Consider the following 20,604-nt stretch of genomic DNA (forward strand, 5'->3'; position numbering starts at 1 on the left):
AATAAAATAAAATAAAATAAAATAAAATAAAATAAAATAAAATAAAATAAAATAAAATAAAATAAAATAAAATAAAATAAAATAAAATAATATAAAGTAAATTAAATAATCATAAATTAAATGAAACAAATACATAAAAAAGTTTATAAAATAAAATACATTAAAATTTTTGTTATTTAATCTATACATACATAGCATAAAGGAAAGTCGAGATTCTTTGAATGCGGTAATCTCGAAAACTACTGAACGGATTTTGACGAGATTTTCTCTAATATACTCTGTATCGACAGGAGAGGGATCTTTTTTTACTTAGAATTTTAATAGGGCTGCCACCTGTCTAAAAAACTATAAGATCCGCACCGTTCGTTGGATTACAAAAGATGAGGTGTCAAATAAAAGGGATAGGCCTCTAGAAAAGCACTGATATTTTTTTTTAATAGAGTTGCCACATGTTAATAAAAATACTATATTCAATCATAATAAGCGTAGGCATCAGTTCTGTACCATCACTGTCAAACGAAAAGACTTAACCTCTACATGCGCAATGATGTATTATTTTTCTAAGTAGGGTTGCCACCTATTAAAAAGTTAAAAGATTTTCGCCGTTTGTTGGATTACAAAATTAGATAACAAATGAAAGTGCATGGCCTTAGCGTGTACAAAAGCTTTATTATTTTTCAAGTAGGGTTGCCACCTATTTAAACTTACTATCTTCTATACATAGTAGAAATGGAAATTTGAGATATTTTGACCACGCCACTGAACGGATTTAGAGGAAATTTTTTAAGTATAATCTGTATCGATAGGAATATTATCTTTAGACCTTCGAGTTCCTATAGGGTAGCCACCTGTCTAAAAAATTATAAGACCCGCAATGTTCGTTGGATTACCAGAAATGGGGTGTCAAATAAAATGGCTCAGCTCTTAGATGTTCAATAATGTATTACTTTTTGAGTAGGGTTGCCATCTATTTAAAAATTACTATTTCATTCGAACATGGTATGAATACAAAAAGCGAGAGGTGAAGTGAAAAGGCATGGCCTTCAGATGTTCAATAATCATGAATAAAGATATTATACGTGAAGGCGCTCTCTCTTCAAAATAGTTTTTTTTTGTTAGGTGCTGTATTCAAAAAAGCGTAAGGAGCTGATGCTTTTTTTGTTTGCATATGTGAGCATGTATGTACATTCGGGTGGTCCAAATATAGTAAAGTCAGAATTGTAATGCTCTCACCTCCTAGGATTGTTCTATATCGATAAAAAGTATACCCCTATTTTTTTATTTTGAAATCAAAAAATATTAAAATATATTTTGTAGAAATGGTATAGAATTCTTGAAAGTCAATATTCTTCGATCGGAAAACTCTGGTTCTCTTCAGGAGACTTTCAACAATAATACCCCATTGTTTATTTAACCAAATTTTAATACTAAGATTTTTTATTGGTCGCCCCATTGCATTTTTCGGGGTTTTGTGGGTGTTTGGCAGACCTATAAATTATAGTTGAAATGAAAAAATGGTTAAATAAAAAATTGATATTATTATTGGGAATCTCATGCAGATAAGCAGAGTTTTCTGGTAGAAAAGTATTGATTTTTAACTATTCGTTACCACTTCTACGAAAAGTTGTTTTTTCCCCATATAAAATAAATGGAAAACTTTCTAAATATTTTTTGATTTCCAAATTAAAAAAAGGGGTATACTTTTTTCGATATAGAACAATCCTAGGGGGTGAGAGGATTAAATTCCGACCATACTTATTTTGGACCACCCTAATGTACATACACCCACTATAATTGTTCTTAAGTGTTCAGTCAAAAATATTTGAAACACAAAATTCAAATAAAATACGCTTACTTCGCTGTTTTTGTTTAGTTTCTTCGCGTATTTCTTTCCTCTTCTCTCCCTCGCTAATTTGAATATACAGTGACGAACAAAAGTATTGGCACATTGAGTTTTTCGCAATATATGCAAAGTTTTTTATTCTAATTTATTTTCGATAATTTTTTATAAAAATATAGTTAAAAAATCAACGCGATTTTCTAACGACTTCATACTTGCACTTTGTTATACTAAATTTGAATGGGCTATAAAACTGCATACTTAGAATTTTACTAAAAAATCTGAATAAAAAGTTACAAATTAGTGTGCAAATTTAATGAATTTTCCTGAGTTTTGCACAAAGTTTAGAGATTTTATTATTATGTTTTCTGGTGTAGAATTAACAATATTTTTATAAAAAATTATCGAAAGTAAATTAGAATAAAAAACGTTGCATATATTGCGAAAAATTCACTGGGCCAATACTTCTGTTCGGCACTGTATGTATGTACATCTATACATAGTATAAAGAAAAGGCGAGATATATTTTAACCACGCTACTGAACGGATGAAGACAAGCTTTTTTATGTATCTAATAAACGAAGTACATGATGACATATGATTTTTTTCTCCAGATACGTAAATGGACATTCATATGCATACACTCAGCGCGTGGCGGAGCCTCGCGCATCCGTGGCCGGCTAGTTAAAAATAAACTAAACCAACTAAATTGTATTAAATCAAATTAAACTAAATTAAATTAAATCAACTTAAATTGATTAAATTAAATTCGCAAATGAATTAAGACTAATAAAATGGTTGCAGGTTCGTAATGTGTTAGTGCATCTTTACAAAAATGTCTTCAAATATGTATTTACATGTTGTAAATATGTACATATATTCATACAGTGACTCAAACAAGTGACAACGTGTTGATTTTTTTTTATTCAAAAAATTTTCATCAAAATTTCATCTTTTAAAACTGAATCTTTAGAATATTTTTGGGTATGCAGTTGTATAGCCCATGCAGTTTTAGTCTGATGAAACTCGCATTTCATTGCAATAAAATTGTATTGACTCTAAAACTACATACCCAAAAATGTTGTAAAGATTTAGATTAAAAAAAGTTGAAATTTTGATGAAAATGTGTTAAATTATCCTATATTTTGCAATAAAGTTTGAAACTGTGATTTATGTATATATTAATCACCAGCCAACAAGATTTAGCTCGAAAAACATTACGAAAAAAAGAAATCAGCACTTGGTCACTTGATTGAGTCACTGTATGTAGGTGAGCATGCAATTGTGAAAACCAAACAAATGCACCCTCATTTGGCATTTAATCTAATCTAATAAAATAGACAAACACACAAAAGATTTAAAACAAGTGCGAAAATTTTATAGCTTTAAATAGAACATGCATTCTTATCTCGCCGCTTTCGTGTTGTGTTTTTAGCCCTCGCTACTACATACATACACACTTACCTATTATCGTTTTTTTTTTATCTTGCTCCCCTCTCTTAGCCGCCTGTGCCATATGGCGCTTGGTCGGGAGAACGACTGGCTATACAAGATTCAGAACTATGCATGCATCGTGATCCTTTCAGACGACAATCGGAAATCGTCGGCAGTGAGGACTGTCTCTACCTAAATGTGTACGCTCCAGAGGTGAGTTACTGTCTATTACCATCCCATAATATTCACAAAAATATTACATTTCTTGAAAGGAACCCAAAATTTCGACACCTCTGCCGGTTATGGTGCATATACATGGCGGTGGCTTTGTAAGTGGCTCTGGCGTAAGCAGCTTCTATCCGCCAAATTATTTGCTCGATCATGATATCATACTCGTTTCGGGCAATTATCGTTTGGGTCCACTCGGTTTCCTTAGCACTGAAACTATAGATTGTCCTGGTAATTTCGGACTGAAAGATCAGGTGGAAGTTTTGCGTTGGGTACAGAAAAATATTGCCGCATTCGGCGGAGATCCAAAAAGTGTGACAATTTTCGGTAATAGCGCAGGTGGTGCTAGCGTAACATATCAATTGTACTCAGACTTAACGAAAGGTATGAAGGCATATAATTCATCGAAAAATTATACATACGTACAAATACAAATGCAATTTCAGGTCTATTCCACAGAGCTATCGTTCAATCGGGTACCTATTTCAATCCATGGGCACAGCCAGAGCACAAGGGTGTTGCCGCAAAGCGTGCTCGAGAGGCGGCGCAAATGGTTGGCTGTAATCCAGCGGAGAAATGGCAAAAAATACTGCGCTGTCTACGCACCAAGAAAGCTAGCGATATTGTCGCTACGCTTTATGAATTTTTTGTTAGTCGTCGAAATATTTACCCGCCAATAACTTACCAAAAACTAAATGCACGCTTTCATTTGTTTTTCCTCATTTAGGAATTCCAATTCGATCCTATGGTGCCATTTCAACCGGTCGTGGAGCCAACACATAAGGGCGCCTTCCTCACCGTTTTACCGCGCGATGGCGTGGTACCACATGGTTTTTCCTTACCACTCATGATTGGCGCCACCTCCGAGGAGGGTTTGCTTAAAACTGCGCCGTTACTCAATCTGCCTGGCCTCTTGGAAGAATATAAGCAACAATTTCATACAGTTCTACCAATCGAACTGCAATACGATCATCATCGGCCAGAAGTGCGTGATGAGATTACGCGAAAGATTGAAGAGCTCTACTTGAAGGAAGGCCATAACTATGGCAAACGCAATCATCAAAACCTTACCAACGTAAGTATTTTTCGAAAATAAATTCACCAGGTTCAAACCGCTAACCTTTGTCTTGTTTGACAGCTCCACTCGGACGGTTGGTTTTTAGCTGGTATTGATGAGTATATCCGCCAGCGAGTGGAGGCTCAGAGCTCCTTAGATTTGCCACCTTTCTACGTATATCTCTTTGAACATCGCGGTCCAGCGAGTTTGACGGAAATTATAAATGGTGGAAGCGAAGATTATTATGGTAAAGATAGCTATTTTATTGTGACATTTTTAACAAGTTAACATATCTACATGCATATATACGGCAGGTGTCTGCCACGCTGATGAATTGCAATATCTCTTTCCGCTGGGACTCAAACTATTCATAACCGCTTCGCCAACTGCAAATGACTTACAATTGCGTGAGGCTATACTTCAAATGTGGGTGAATTTTGCCACAGAAAGGTGCGTCTTCAAAATATTGATTCTTGTTTAGTTTTTTTTTTTTTTTTGTTACTTACTCAAATCATTTTCACAGCAATCCTACGCCTGCGCAATCTGCTCTTCCTCATTGGGAGCCCGTGACTGGATATCCCGTGAATTATGCCCATTTGGGACACAAAATACCGGAAGAGTTTACTATACTACAAATGGAACGTGGTATCTATAGGAATCGCATGGACTTCTGGCGCCAACTTAAAGCCCATATTCCGGCAGAGCAGCGTGAAACAAAATTGAGAGACGAGCTATAAGCGATGGATAAGCAAGTTTTACTTAATGCCTTCACGTTTGTTAGGTATATCTTTGTAAAAAATTTTCTGTAGCAATGCTGAAAACAATGGGCCGTATGAATAAAAATAAGCAATTGCTTTTTCTTAATATTTCAGACCTTTTACTCGATTTATTCAAACAAAAGTGAAGTAACAGGTATGAAATTTTAAGAAAAAGCAATTGCTCAGTTTTTATTCATACGGCCCAATATTTAATAATTTCTTATGCCTATATAAATTCGAAGTCGGGTCACAAGTTTAAGCCTGTACATTTACTAACCTAATAAATTTTTTCTTTAAAAACATCTTTTTCGTAAAATTAATTTTAGAAATCGCAGACATTTTTCTTAAATGTATTAAGTCAAAGCTTTTAATTATTGATATTGGCCTTTCGGAATTAAAACTGTTTGAATTTTAGGTTTATGTTAGTTAACACGATCGAGAAGAAACAACATAGACCAATTACTTGCCCATAATGGTGCCAAGAGTAGATGGATAATCGTAGATAATCGTAATACATTTTTTATTTTGACAAATTGCCAGATCCAGACGAAGAAGAAGGCATTTCTTTCACTTTTCACTTGTTACCTTAGCTGCGAGAGGCAGTGACTCGTAAGTACACCAATCCATAGTGTGCCATCTACAATTGGGAGTGTTGGAGTCAACCCTTAATTGGCGCGTCAAGTAACTGTCAAAAAGTCTCATGGCCATACAATTTGTATAAAGCTTCCCACAATAACGCCATGGTAGCGTCGAGCAAACGGAATTTTCATTTTTGATAGGGCATTACGTCTTGCAGTGGGGTTTTGAAGACAAGAAAAAATGCAGCGGGCCTAAAATAGAAAGATCAAACGAGATTAAAGATTAAAAAAATGAGAAAACGCTAAAAATTTGACCACATCAGCAGAGGAAGAACGCCACCTTGATAGAATCAAAACCCTCCAGCAACGCCTCTATGCAGATATTCTTGAAGCCTTCACAAGTATCGAGGAATACCCACATAGTAAACTCTTCATGATGTAGGGTAATTTTCTATCTGTAGTAATGCACTATGGAAAGCTATTTCTGTGGATTTACTCTTTGTTCATGACAATGTCAACGGTCGATGATGCGGCCCTTGGTGTATTCGAGAGAAAGATCTATGTATTTATATAATAATAGTGTTCATACTTAATAGTATTTGAACTTGAGACCCGTTTTTGTGAAGCAAATTTTATTAAAAAAACAACTGGTCTCAAGTTCAAATAAAATTAATAATTAAAATTACTAGGCCACAAATAGCATAAAGTTAATGATAGTGGTATGGTAATCGTAATTGAAATGATAGTTATACGCAGCGTTGCCAGGTTGGCGTTTTTAACGTCATTTGGACGTTTTTTATATCCTGTTGACGTTTGGACGTTTTTTGTGTAAAAAATGACATTTTTTAACTTCCCAGCAATTTTTCTCTGTTATAAGTCTTGTAAGTAGAACTGATTTTGGATTATTTTCTTAATAAATCTTTACAAGCTTTGTTTTTTGCAGTAGCTGCTTCAAAAAATATTTATTCTTTCGACACAGATTACTTAACCCTTATTTAAGCGCATAAAGAAAATGACACAATTAGTCGCATGGGGCCCCTTATTTAAAATGTAATGAACGTAAAAAGGCTGAAATATTAACAGAACGTAATTTTGCATTTTCGACAACAGAACACTTAACTAAATGTTTACAAGNTTACAAGCTTTGTTTTTTGCAGTAGCTGCTTCAAAAAATATTTATTCTTTCGACACAGATTACTTAACCCTTATTTAAGCGCATAAAGAAAATGACACAATTAGTCGCATGGGGCCCCTTATTTAAAATGTAATGAACGTAAAAAGGCTGAAATATTAACAGAACGTAATTTTGCATTTTCGACAACAGAACACTTAACTAAATGTTTACAAGAAGAAAAAAAAAATATATATTAAAAATCAACGCGATTCTTTAGCACCTTAAAACTTGCACATTATTGCCTTGGAATTTAATGGGCTATCAATCTGCATACTCAAAAAAATTCTAAAAAATCTGAATAAAAAGATAAAAATCTAGCTGATATTTTGCTAATTTTTTATAATTTTTGCACAAAGTTTGAAACGTGGATTTATATTTTGTTTGTTATATAATGAGCTAGGCTTTTATGGAAAAATAATAAACATTAAATAAACCAAAAAAGAAACAGCCGAAATCGATGGCTTGGCAAGTGTATGTATAAAATGATTTTTATATTAACGATCTCAAACCAGTTTAGAATGAATTTTAAATGTGAGCACATGACATTTTAATATACCTTACGTACATATGTACCTTTGTATATAATGAAAGTTTAATAAGAACAATTCTTTGTGCATACATTTGAAAAAGACGTTTTTGGGTAGAAAATGACGTTTTTTTCAGACCAAGAGGGACGTTTTCTCATGCCGAAGACCTGGCAACACTGGTTATATGAGAGAGTCATTGCGAGAGTCGTGTCGAATGCAAGCCGTTTTCCGAGAGTCGAATTGTACCGAAAACTAAATTTTCGATTCGACTAGTCACTAGTGTATTAAAACGGAAAAACTTGGCAGCACTACATAGTTGTCGATGATTTTCGTCGTTTACTTATTTCTTCAGCACGACGATAGACAATGATAATGTTGTCGAGTCGTACAATTTAGCCTAATTTACAACTTATGCAATGAGGCTGATAATTGGATTGGTAATGGCAATTAAAATGGTAATTATAATTGGATTGGTAATGGTAATCGTAATCGAAATGGTAATTATAATTGGTTTGGTAATGGTAATTGAAATGGTAATTGTAATTGGATTGGTAATGGCAATGAAATGGTGATGATAATGGTAATACCCTTCGGGACAACTGACTGATCGCTGATGAATCCTCTAAGTATACACTAGGAGTATTAACCCCTCAGATTATACATCAGAATTTTACGGCGATTTTGAAAAATCTGATGGATACTTTCCTGTGAGTGTGACTTTACATGTCCTTTTAAAATATGCTGTTTCGTTCTCGCTAGTATACAGGATTGTCCATACTTGCATTCGTATTCGTTCACTATTTTGTGTGAGTAGTTTTGCTAATACCCTGCAGAAAAATTTATAGACAGTCTGGCAAAGCACTAGTTCCGAACTAAATATTTCAGAACTATCTCTGAACTAGTGCAGAACGGCTACAGAGCGGGACAGTTGAAACTTGCGGTGTATGTGAGTGTACAAATTCTCACTCCTCATACAAAATGAAAGTAACTCAGCGAGAAGACCTCCGACTCAAGCATCATTGGTCGCGAGTTCAAATCGCGGCGGAGGCAGTTGTGAGTTTTCAGATTAAATGGGTTTAAATGGTTGCGTGCCGCTTACAATATTTTTTTTTTTATTTTTATAAAATACATATGTAACAAACATGAAATCTGTAAAAGAAAAGAAAAAAACGGAAAAAATATACAAAAATCGAAGCTTAAAAAAGTTTCCTTATAAAAAACTGTCCAAAACGGAACTGGTTAGAAACTAGTCTCAAAGTAATGCACTGGGTGACAACTGCCACCGCCAATGACATCACCGTGTAAAACTGGCCAGTTGAAAGCATTGCTCCACTTTCAACGGGGTTATCAAATTAAAATCTAAATTGAAATTCTACTACTTTGTATGCAAAAAGGATTCACAGCACTAACGCTTGTGAAGATTAGCCGATTCCCGAGCTCGCTTTCACACTGAGTTGAAATGAATGTTGGAACACCTGCATTTCGATGCTGAGTGGAAGATCGACCTATCTCGGCAGCCAGTTCGAAAACGCCATATCTCAAAAAACTTTCCAAGAACGCCCTATTTCAGAATTTTATTGAAAAAACACCCTATCTCACAATTTAGTAGAGGAACGCCCTATCTCACTTCAAAATGTATTGAAAATGTGCTGATATAGAGCGTTTTTTGAAACGAACTCTTAAATAGGGCGTTCTTGGAAAGTTTTTTGAGATAGAGCGTTTTCGAGCTGGCTGCCGAGATAGATCATCGTTACACTGCGATAAAAAAAAATATATATATTTTAAACTGAAACTTTCCAACACAGACTAATGCCGCATTTTCACAAGGCATTAAAATTACAAACAATTTTGCGCTTTCAAAAACGTCATACGGAAACGAATTCAATTATTATTTTGAGTAACGCAATGACATCCGAATTTTTTAATACCAAATTTTATCATTCGCTCTGTTCCCGTGGTCAATGATCGGGATCTAGACAAAAATTCTTCACGGAATTACAACAATAATGCTGTGATCCTGGTTCAATCATTGCAAAATCGGTCAGTTTATTTTGCTTCACTGATAATTGGGCAGCACGGTTTCGTGGCATTTACAAATGACTGAAACAGATATTCTGCCATTATTTTAATTTCTTTCAAATAATTCCCCTTCATGTTAAATATTTGTTTAAATGAATATTATTTCGGTTAAATACAGGCACCGAAAATAAACATTAAATACCCAGATTTTTATTTTCAAATCATTGCAAAATTGGTTTTTTGTTTCATTTCTGTATTTTTTTAGCTGAAATGATCGTTCAATTTTGTTTTTTATTTTTTCGAGAAAAATAAGCGCTATTTTTTGGATTTTTATTTAACTGTTGTAATTTAACTTTTTATGGCCGGTTTAGGACCTATAAAATTAAATCGGAAAATAAGGTTATGAAATGATCGCAAAAATAAAAATAAAATAATTACAATGGTTAAAAATCATAAAGTAACGATTAAAATTAATCGCAAAAATATGAATTAAATTTTAATGGTTAAATTACGATTTTTATTACAAAGCCCATAAACCGTACGGTCTCTGTTTAAATTTACTCCTTTCCTCATTTAGTGAAGAAAATTTTTCAAATACCTACTCTGCTATGTAAAATTAGTGCTACTAACCGCCATAAGAACGCGCCAGATTGTTCGCGTGGGAATTAATCGTAAAAATTAGCTGGATAACCCACGGGAACACGACTATTAAATGCCAAGTGGAAATCTGGCTATGGGTATGTTTGTATCTTCAACTTGTGTCAATAATTTAAAAAACATTTGCTACATATGTAAGTGCTTGGACAAGCTTCACCCTCCGATTTGGAACTTTCGCCTTGATATTGTCACACAAATGAAGTGATCAACAATTTAACGGCGCTTCCGAAGAGAAGCTATTTCACTTAGAGTTTTAGAGTTTTGTCATTGCCAGTCGGAATGTGAACGCTATTTAGAAACGGTGGCCGCCATAGTGAAATGTGTTAAAAATGCGCCGCTGAAAGGAAAATATGAAATGCATTCTTTTTTCTTTTAGTATTTTAAATATATTTTCAATGAAAGAAAGACCTTTGTTTTGTTCATTTGTTTCTTTGTTTTTTTTTTCTTTGTTTTCTTCTTTTCTGATTTAAGTAGCAATTTTCTTAGTACACTAAAAAATATTACACTTTAAACATTTTTTTTTTGACTTGATTTGAATTTATCCTCTTATATTTGCGGTTGTTGCAGGCTAATTTATTAGCTAGTCATGTTGTTGTTCCTGTTCTTTTTCTTTTAATTACAAATTTTTGTTAGTATTTATTACAATTTATGTGTTGACGCATGTCCTGCTCCTTTTTATATGTATGTATAACTATTGTAGTATTTAGCTCTTTTGCACTGCCTACGATTTTATGTTATAAATATGTAGTATGTAACTGCTTTGCTGCCTACCTGTCTGTACAAACAAATAAATAAAACATTTTTAGTTATTGAAAATAGTTATAACAATGTTTAATTTTTTAATTTTTTAATTATTTAACTTTGTTTTAATATTTTTAAACAAAATAAAAAATCATTAACACAAAAAAATATTGCTTTTGATACATAAAATAACCACAAAAACACACACAAAAATTAACTTTAATCGATATAAATAATTTATGTATGTATTTGTAAATATATATATAGGTAGGTGCATGTAAGTATGTATGTTTGTTTGCATCTATAAATAAATTAACAGCAGCATAAAATAAATAACAAAAATTCGTGACACGTACTTCAACTCAATATTGCTTGAAGAAATTTTAAATTTCTTGGCTTTGCAATTGTTTTTTTTTTGTTTGTTTTTAGCTATGAATATTATAAATAACTTCGTTTATTGTTTTTAGTTTTCAGTATCAGTTAAGTTGTGTTGAACATTTATTTATACATGTACATAAATTTATGTATATATGTGTAGTTGGTAATAGCAAAACTGCGCTCCCCAAAAAATATATGCTTGGCATTCAGGGGGAAATCGGTTTTAATTTACCAACACTGAACTTAACAACTGCGGTTGTTATTGTTATACATATTTCCATATACTTGTGTATGCATACATATGTACATTTGTTAGTTAGTTGTTAGTTATGTGTAGCATTTTATTAATATTTTTTCTTTGTATTGTACAAAATTTTGTGGCAAAGAAAGATGCCTTTTAATCGCTATTCGTAGCCATATTTTCCGTGACTCATTTCATTTTTTTTTAACATTTTTTAATCTTTTTTTTAGTTGTTTTGCTTGAAAGCTGAATTTTTTTGATTGTTTACCTTAGTCTCGCGCTGCAGTCTACCAACTGTTGCATGCTTTTTATTTCATTTATCTGCTTTAGCTACGTTTGTCTACTGCAATTTATCAAGGTTCATTTGTATATACTAATTTAAAGTTTTATATTTTCTTAAGTTTAATATGTTCATTTTGGGACTAGCTTTATTTTTTTTCCTTGTATGCATATACATACATACATATGTACCTTAAAAACATAATTGCATTGCATTTTATTGAATAAAAAATTTGTTAGCTTTATTACAAATCGTCTATATCGGAGCTGTGCATATAAATATGTAATTTATTATACAAATATGCCTGTCTGCGTACTAGTCTAAGGATTGTTCATAAAAATTCACATTATTTGAGCCGTTTAAGTGCTGTACACATTAAAAATGGCGAGCTGCGCTTCATTATCCAAACGATTTGTAGATGAAGACATGCATTTTTTGAACGCGGCAGCGACATCCTACAAATATGTATGAGTTTAGCATAAATTTAGAGGAAGAACCTTATCTGTCGCTGGAAAAATACAAATAGATCTAAGCTGGCCCTAACCATAGTCGTAGCGTAGCTCTGTCGCCGCCAAAATAATTTTCTACATAAGAGTACGTGTTAAGATAATTTGACAGCTGGACCACAGCCCGTCGTTTTCAATATGTTTCAAGCATTTTTTTGAATGTGGCACAAGTCATTTCCTAACTCTTGGCCTATGGTGGTACTTCTAACATTAAATCGTTCTACATTCATAAACAGTTTACCTTTGGCTAATGAAGTCGAATAACAGAAGCGTTCAGATAAAGGTAAGTGTTCACAGAGCTCAAACAGCCTGAAATGACCTACGCCAATTTCAAAATAAACGACTCATTTAAGTGAACTTTTTTCCATTTTGCTCTTGCTACACCTTTTAACATACTCTTATTTACATTAGTGTATATTTGTTAGTAATAAATGAAGCGCAATCAATTGTTATTGACACATTTTATCAACTTTTCTTCATTAAAAAAAAATATATATATGCCTAAATTGGAAAACTAAAATAAAAAACAATTTTGTCTAATATGCATACATACATTTTTGATGATACTTAATAGCCGTGCCAATAAAGGAAATATAGTCAACTTCAAAAATAAATGATTTTGGAAACCTACTAGGTTTGTAAAAACAACTTTATTTCCTTTTTGGCTCAATCATAAACACATACGTGTAGTATTTTATAAAAGGATCCAACTGTTTCATTAAAAGGTACGCTTTTAGTTCAACGCTTATACACACTGTTATTTAATTTAATTTCTTTCTTTATCATCATTTCTAATATATCAGCATATAATTTTTTGTTATTTTGTTCTTTGTTATACATTTATACAAGTACAGTATCTATCTATTAGTATATATCTTTGGACTCGATCGAAAATTGCACATTTACACGTAGAGATTTACAAATTTTGGCGTGTAATACTCATCATCGCGCCGCACTATTAGGTACTCCGGCCAACTGCTTTAGAGAGATACGAGTTTGTGGTTTGCATTTGGCAAGTTGCCTGTTGCACGCTGCATGCTGCATAATGATTATATATTTGTGTGGTTTCAAGTTAAGAGTATGTAGTAGCAGTAGTAGTATTAGTAGGAAACGGGGCAAATTTTTATGTTTTTGTTACATTTTTTGTTTTAGTTGTGTTCTTTTTTGCATATCACATATGCTTTTCGCGTACAGTAGTAATTTCTGCAGCTGTAGGTAGTAGCATAAATAGTTTTAGTTTTTTGTTTGGATTTTAGTTAGTAGTTATGTACATATGCATATATGATAGTATATGGATGTTAGTACAAGGTAAAAAATAAGATAAGAGTAGGTAAGTAGCACGTTTTTTAGATAAATGATTTATGTATACGCGTATTGTTTTGTTGCAGGCCTTTGTGTTGAACACTCGCGGCCATGTTTTCAACCAAACGCTCGTGTATTATTCAAATCATCTCGATGAAATTTCCCATTATAATATTTTCCATCCTTTTGCCCTCTCTGCTTATATTTTGTGGTTGTTGCTGTTGTTGTAGCAGCATTCATAGCCAGTTCCATTTTTCTAAGGTACAGGTTTTGTGGTTAGTAGCTGTTGTGTCCGCAATTGCACATAAAACATAAGTTTTTCGAGTGGTTTTGAGTGAGTTTGGTTGCTTGGGATGAGGTGGGGTTGTGTGAGTTTTGGTGAGTGTATTTGTTGCTATATATATATATATTTTTTTTTTTTNGTAACTACGCGAGTATTATTGCTTACACTCGCTCATAGAACAGTATATAGGCACTGGATGACACTAGATTACTTTCGGACAGCGTGTCGCTTACACTGCAGGTAAAGAGAATATATAAAAAAAAAATATTGAAACTGACGTCCGGTAGACGTTTGCTGGAGAATACGTACATGTTATCGTTAAACTCATGCCATTTTCTTGATACCGGGTGTTTACACAATGCCACATAGTGACCACCAGCGGTAGAACCTGTTGGGAGAAAACAAATAGAGGAGTGAAGTGTTGTCAATATGAATTTTATTACGACTGTACTTGGATTCTGGCTTCAGATATCTTACAAAAATGTCTAACCAGGACTAACGGCCATGACTTATAGTAATATTATCTTGATGCTTACACTTTTGCTAAGTGTTTTATTACACAAATGGCGGTAACTGCAATGGAGTTGTAATTTTTCGATCGAACTGATTTTTATTTGTACGCGAAAAATAAATCATTTTTCTTTGTTTTGTCGATATTTAATTGTTATTTAAAGTACTATCTTTTCGATTAAAACAAATCGTTCTTCTTGGATTCGTTCTTCGAGATATTTCACCGAAATTATATGATTTTAATTATTTAATGAAAAAAAAATGCTTATATAATCTATATCTATTCACTAACGGATATCCGGATGCTAGGATTTTATATTCAGTTCTTCGAATATCCGGATAGTAAACAAATCTGGATGTATATTATTAATACGTATACTAATTGGCAAACAACCTAACCTAATATCTATTAAACTCACCCATATGGTTTGAAATCGCATACAATGAATAATATATATTCGTGTTGGGGTTCGAACCGTATGGACCCATATTTAATTCTCGTTCACCAGTCGGAAATTCGACGATATTCGATAACTTGCTCCAGCGCGTCTCCGAGAAACGCTTCAAATCTATTTAAAAACGATAAGAATTTCAATTGTCCGAATGACAACCAACCGACAGCGCCACACAAATTTCTGCACTTACGTATAACCAAATATTTGGGAAATCGTTGTATGGTGAAGCTTTTCGTACATCTTCTTCGTTGGCGACATTTCGCACAGGTTGGCATCTCATCGCCGTCCAACACCTCTTCGCGTATGAACAGATCTAGACAAGATTCTAGCTTGCAACGTGACAATGATGGCAACGACACACTCAAATCCCAAAACGGATCGAAAGTTACGCTCGTATTTCCGCAGCTGGTACAGCGTAAAGCACTCTTCAGTTGGCCGACGAAAAGGTCGCGTATGAGTGAGTTTTCGTGGCGGGCGTACCATTCCCATGTTAGATCCGCTTTTTTATTGTCGCTGTGGTTGAAAAATGTTTATTATTTTTTTCTTTTTTTCGGTGGAGAAATATTTGAACGTTGTATACCAACCACTTACCTAAGGTTATCGTCGATTTTCAAGTGTTCACCCTTCACGCCTGTATTCAGCGCACAATGCAGTGAATCGAGAAAGAAGCGTAGAAATTCTTGCGCATCCTGTTGGTTGTAGTCACTATACATGCGATGTTTTAGGGAAAATGCGCGCTTCAAATCCATAGGCGTGACGCTATGCACATTGCTGGTCCACATTTCGCGTATCAACTTTGCAAACTCTGTAGAAATCGATAGACAAAAGAAATACACTTTCACATTGGCTTTCTGCTAAATCTCAAAACTCACCTTGTAAGATTTGTTGATCCTTCGAAGAGGTGGAACGTGTGCCATTGTATGTTCGCAAGAATTTTGTCAATTCGCTGGTGTGACTCAGGCACTGTATGACAGAATTCATAAAACAAGTATTTCCGATATTTCTCAGCCCGCATAGACCTATGAGAAGAAGTTTAAAGTTAAAAATATATTATTAAGCTAGTCAATAAAGTTTAAAGATTAGTAAATTTTTTGTTTGGCTTTCAAGAGTTTGGTTTCTGAGTTAATTAACATCACACCAGGTTCGGCCCTAAACAACATTCAGAAGTAAACAAAAATTTTTTCTTGCAATGCGACAAAAAGTGATATATATTTGACAAATTTTCCGACAACTTTCGCCGATGCCAACATTTCTACTAGACATATGACTGACAAAGGAAAAAGGAATTGAAAACTAAAGTTTACAAAAAAAAGTTAGGTTCTTCAAGGAGCCAATGGAGGGTTCCAAAGTGATTTTGTGATGGGTGTCAGGAGTGGATAATCGCCGGATATTATTTTTTGAGGAGCCACAAAAACGGTACTACGTACTTAAGGTAAATCATATTAAAATTATAATTTCGTATAAAACCAAAAGATTCGCAAGTCTGTTTTCATTTATGTTACCATTAAGCGAGGCTGCAAAAGTTAACTAGGGAGGAGAAGGGATCATAAATCTAATTAAGAAGCGGACCATAGATAAGTACAAAATAAAATTAAAAAGGAATATTTATGTATGTCTAAATATTTTCAATTTCGATAAATAGGATATCGATAAATTAATCGATAATAAATATGAGAAATAAATCGATGAAAATATCGGTTTTAAGGCGGATACATGTATCGAAAGAAATTGATAAACGATAAAAATTCATTTCGATATATGTATGTACATATATCGATAACCACCTCGATTATAACGGTGATAACGATTTCGATATTTTCACAATTATATTGATAATGAAACCGATGAGTATCTACATTTATAAATAATATGTCCCACACCAATTACGCTTGAATGCCACGCACAACACACTCTTCCTTAGCACAACCACTTCTTCATCACGTTCCCACACACTTACCTTCGCTATTCTCATCGCTCGACTTCGACTTGCTCACATCGTCTATGTTATTTGTCGCCGATGATGGAGACGAGGAGAGTGCCGACGATGTTATTGTGCGACTGTCACGATCCCAGTATCGAGACGCTGTGGGCGATGGTGGCGCTGGAGGAATACTCCTGAGGGCTGTGCTGCGAATCTGTGGAACGGCAAGAGACCATTATGAAATGTAAAATTGCAAGCGAATAATAATATTTTGGGTTTTTAGTAACCATTTGTGAAAAAAGGCATAACACATAAAATAATAATTAAAATGTGAGTAGAATATATAAACATTTTAATTGAGCGCCTGCGAAGGGTTTTTGGGATTAATAAGGTTAGGTTTGCTTCTCTCTTGAACCGAGCACAAAATATTAAGAGAAAAAAAAACAAAAAAATAGTTTCGACACAAAAAGAAAAACAAAAATTTTATAGAAAGAAAAATTTGTATAGCTATAACATATACTTATATAGCGCAAAAAGAGCGAGGTTAGCCAATTAGGGAGCGAAATTAGTTAAGTTATGATACAGCGCGCGATTGCTTGCAACGTGCGGACAGTATATAGGGTGTATAATAAAAAGTAGTGTAATAATAAATTAAAAAATAAACCAGATTCCAAATTGTTTAACATTTTCTTGCCGTGCTTCGACGCGAAGTTGGTGAATGATAATGAAGTGGAAATATAGAGTAAGTAAGTAAGTAAAAATAAAATCCAACGACGCAACGTGAAAAAAACAAAATTAAGCCCTAAAAGTAACTAACTAAAGAATTAAGTAACTGTCGAGCTAATGAGCCAAAGAATAGACTCGCTGTCGCAGCATGACTAAGGAATGATCGATCAATTGTGCTGATTTTGTTTTGATGCTATTCGAGTAGGTTGTTGGGGAAGTGATGAAAGTGTTGGCAATGAACGGTTTTGTTTGGTGACTGACTATTTATTATATTTGTAGGTATTTTTTTGCAGAGTTGATGAGTGCACTTACACTATCTACATCTCCGGCGGCGCCGTTGCACAAACCGTTCGTCTCCGCCTTCGCGCATTTCTTTACATCGCCATTCATCATTTTCGTTTCCACCTTCTTTGACCCCACTCCCGCAACATCTTTGATTTGCAAGAGTGCAGTATGGGCAGCGCTCTCCGATGTACGCAATAGCGACACTTCTGGATGGCGATTGGCGGAGACAGCGGCCGCTGTAGTTGAAGCAGCAACAATGCTCCCCGCGCTTTTGGTAGGCAAACTATTAGTGCTACTAGTAGCGCTGCTGCTGGACATAGTGCGTATAGATGATGAGGAGGACCCAGTTGAACAGGCCGCCAATGTCGTTCCATGCATGGTGGCAGTTACTTTACAAGCAGTTGCTGGTGAGGGTGATGCCGTGCGGTAGGGCGCGCGCGTCAACGAACCACCGCCGCTTTGCGCCAGTCGCAACAAACTGCTGTTACCGGTGGCATGGTCGAACTCGCTGCCGCTATGGCGATGATGTTGCAGGTTGCTTGTGCTACCGCTGCCGCCGTGTGAGCGCAGTGTCACCTGAGCAACCCCGCTGCGCTTTTGCTCGCTAAAACTATCAAATTTCTGAATCGAGGCTCTGATGCTATTCGAATCGATACTGTGGCGCAGCTCATGACGGCGCGCTGCAGCTGCTTCGGCGGCAAACTTGGCCGCGCTACTGCCGCCGCCGCTTGCGCTGCCATTGGCGTACTTGTAGTTGTTGATTTTCTCAAAGACGAGATTGCTAGTGGAGCAGATGATCGTCGATTTGGGGCGCATGCGCGTCTTGAATGGCGCGCTATCGCTACCGCCGCTGCCACCGCCAGTACTTGCAGGCGTCGCGCTGTTGGTATGCTGACAACACACCTGCTCGCACCGCAACTGTGTTTTCCGCTCCAACTGCGCGCCACCGCCGCTTGAGGATGTGGTGGGTGCAGCAGCAGCAGCAGCGGCTGCGGCTGTGGGTGCCTGCGCCAACGTTGTCGGCGCGTCATCGCTGTCTATATACTTGATATCGTCGTGTTCGAGCGTGTGCTGCATGCCGTTGACACCGATAGCGCCAGCGCCACTGCTGCCGTCAGTTTTATTGCTAGAGATATTATTATTGCAACCACCGCTGTTGCCGCCGCTTATGACATTACCAACGACGCTAGCGCTATTATTATTATTGTTGTTGTTATTGCTAAATCGACTGCTATTGCTGCCGTAGCTGTTGAACAGCTTATTAGAGTATGCGTTGACGTTGTCGCGCGTTGCCGTGGCGTTAGCAGACGCCACAGCTGTCGATGGAATGCTGCGATGCACCAGCGGACGCACCAATTTGATCGGACCGTTAGTCACCTTAGTCGTCACCACTGTTGATGTTGACGCGCCACCACTTACGCTTGTGCTTGTCGGCGTGCCAATAGTTTTTGTGGCGTTTGTTGATGTGCCTGTGAGCGGACGTGAACTGTTGAACATATGTTGCTGTGGCTGTTTCGGACTCTTGGAAGCGACGACAATACGACCACCGTTGGTTTGTTGGCTCGGCAGCCGATTATTGAAGACAATGTCGACTTTATGGACGGAGGAATCAGTTGTGGCGCTCTTGGTTGAAGCGCCGTTCTGTGTCTCTGCTACCGCGGCCGCCGTCGTTGTCGTTGCAGGAGTTGTCGCTGCTGCAGCTGCTGAACTGATGTGTTGGTGGTGATGATGTTGACTAATGTTGACGCTTGCGTTGGCGCTGCCGCCACCGCTGCGTCGCATCCCATTAGCTGTTACCGCCGCCACTGTTGCCGCTGATGGATGTGGTGCAGTTGTGGGACGCCTTTTGCCACCGATAATACCGTTAATAGCGTAAGAGTGACTAGTTTTGTTATTGTTGTTGCCTTTGCCGCCGTCGCAGCTGTTTCGGCAACCGTTGCTGCTGCTCTTGAGATTAGTTGCGTTGCTGATGATGTTCTTGTTGTTATTTAACTCACCCACATGCCCATCGATCGACACACTAGCTGATTTTGATTGCCGCTTCTCTGCGCCCGGTACTGCGACCTGCGCATGCGCCAATTCACATTCCTCCTTTAAGAAGTTTTGATCTTGAAATTGTGGCACCAAAAAGAATGGCTTATTAGCGGTGCGCACGGGATTTGTGTCGTTGTTGAGGTTATTGTTTGTTGTGTTACTGCTATTATTAGCAGCTTTGGTGTTGCGCGTGCTGCTGGCCGACGCCGCACGCCTGCCAACAGCAATGGGCGACCTCCGTGTCGCTTCTGATTTGCCGTTCACAACAGACGTATTTGTGTTTGTTGGTTTGGAGGCCGCAATTGTTGTCTTTAGGGTTTTGACGGCGGCTGTTTTTGGTTCTGTTGGCGTTGCGGTTGCTGTTATTTTATGGGCGTTTTTATTTGAGTTGGAATTTGAGTTGATGTGCTGACGTTTTTGTTGTTGCTGTACTAATACAGCTGCATGGTCACCACATTTTTGCTTGAGTGATGGGAATTTTTCAAAATTATTTCTTATTTTATTGATATCTATCATTATTTTTTATGTTATTTTTTCTATGCAGTTACTTTGCTGCTATTCGTCGGCACACGTCTCTTTTGATTGAGCCTTTTTTACTTTCTATTTACAATTTTGTTACTATTTCAGTTTGATTTGAGAATTTTTGCAAAAAATTTCGTATTCTTCGTTT

The 20,604-nt window shown here is 35.9% G+C and overlaps 2 protein-coding genes across 2 annotated transcripts in view; one reads left to right on the forward strand and one right to left on the reverse strand.

Annotated features, from left to right (window-relative positions):
* LOC108372343 (venom carboxylesterase-6-like) overlaps positions 1-5,384 on the forward strand; it is a 7,202-nt gene extending 1,818 nt beyond the window's left edge. The window contains exons 2-8 of the mRNA XM_017628006.1: positions 3,344-3,487; positions 3,547-3,886; positions 3,949-4,151; positions 4,230-4,577; positions 4,641-4,806; positions 4,874-5,009; positions 5,083-5,384. Coding sequence (XP_017483495.1) covers positions 3,344-3,487; positions 3,547-3,886; positions 3,949-4,151; positions 4,230-4,577; positions 4,641-4,806; positions 4,874-5,009; positions 5,083-5,296 — 1,551 coding nt within the window. The 3' untranslated portion in view covers positions 5,297-5,384. The remainder of the gene's footprint in view (positions 1-3,343; positions 3,488-3,546; positions 3,887-3,948; positions 4,152-4,229; positions 4,578-4,640; positions 4,807-4,873; positions 5,010-5,082) is intronic.
* Positions 5,385-14,142: 8,758 nt separating this feature from the next.
* Positions 14,143-20,580, reverse strand: LOC108372344 (uncharacterized protein YMR317W-like). Its single transcript, XM_017628007.1, has 8 exons — positions 17,928-20,580; positions 16,926-17,103; positions 15,841-15,987; positions 15,560-15,773; positions 15,159-15,481; positions 14,933-15,082; positions 14,313-14,391; positions 14,143-14,237 (listed from the first exon to the last, which is right to left on the reverse strand). The coding sequence occupies exons 1-8, from the start codon at positions 20,448-20,450 to the stop codon at positions 14,165-14,167; spliced, it is 3,687 nt and encodes a 1,228-aa protein (XP_017483496.1). The 5' UTR covers positions 20,451-20,580; the 3' UTR covers positions 14,143-14,164.
* Positions 20,581-20,604: the final 24 nt, after the last annotated feature.

Source organism: Rhagoletis zephyria, unplaced genomic scaffold (assembly GCF_001687245.7).
Source record: "Rhagoletis zephyria isolate East Lansing unplaced genomic scaffold, Rhagoletis_zephyria_1.1 Rzeph_scaffold_05668, whole genome shotgun sequence".
NCBI classification, from domain to species: Eukaryota; Metazoa; Arthropoda; class Insecta; order Diptera; family Tephritidae; genus Rhagoletis; species Rhagoletis zephyria.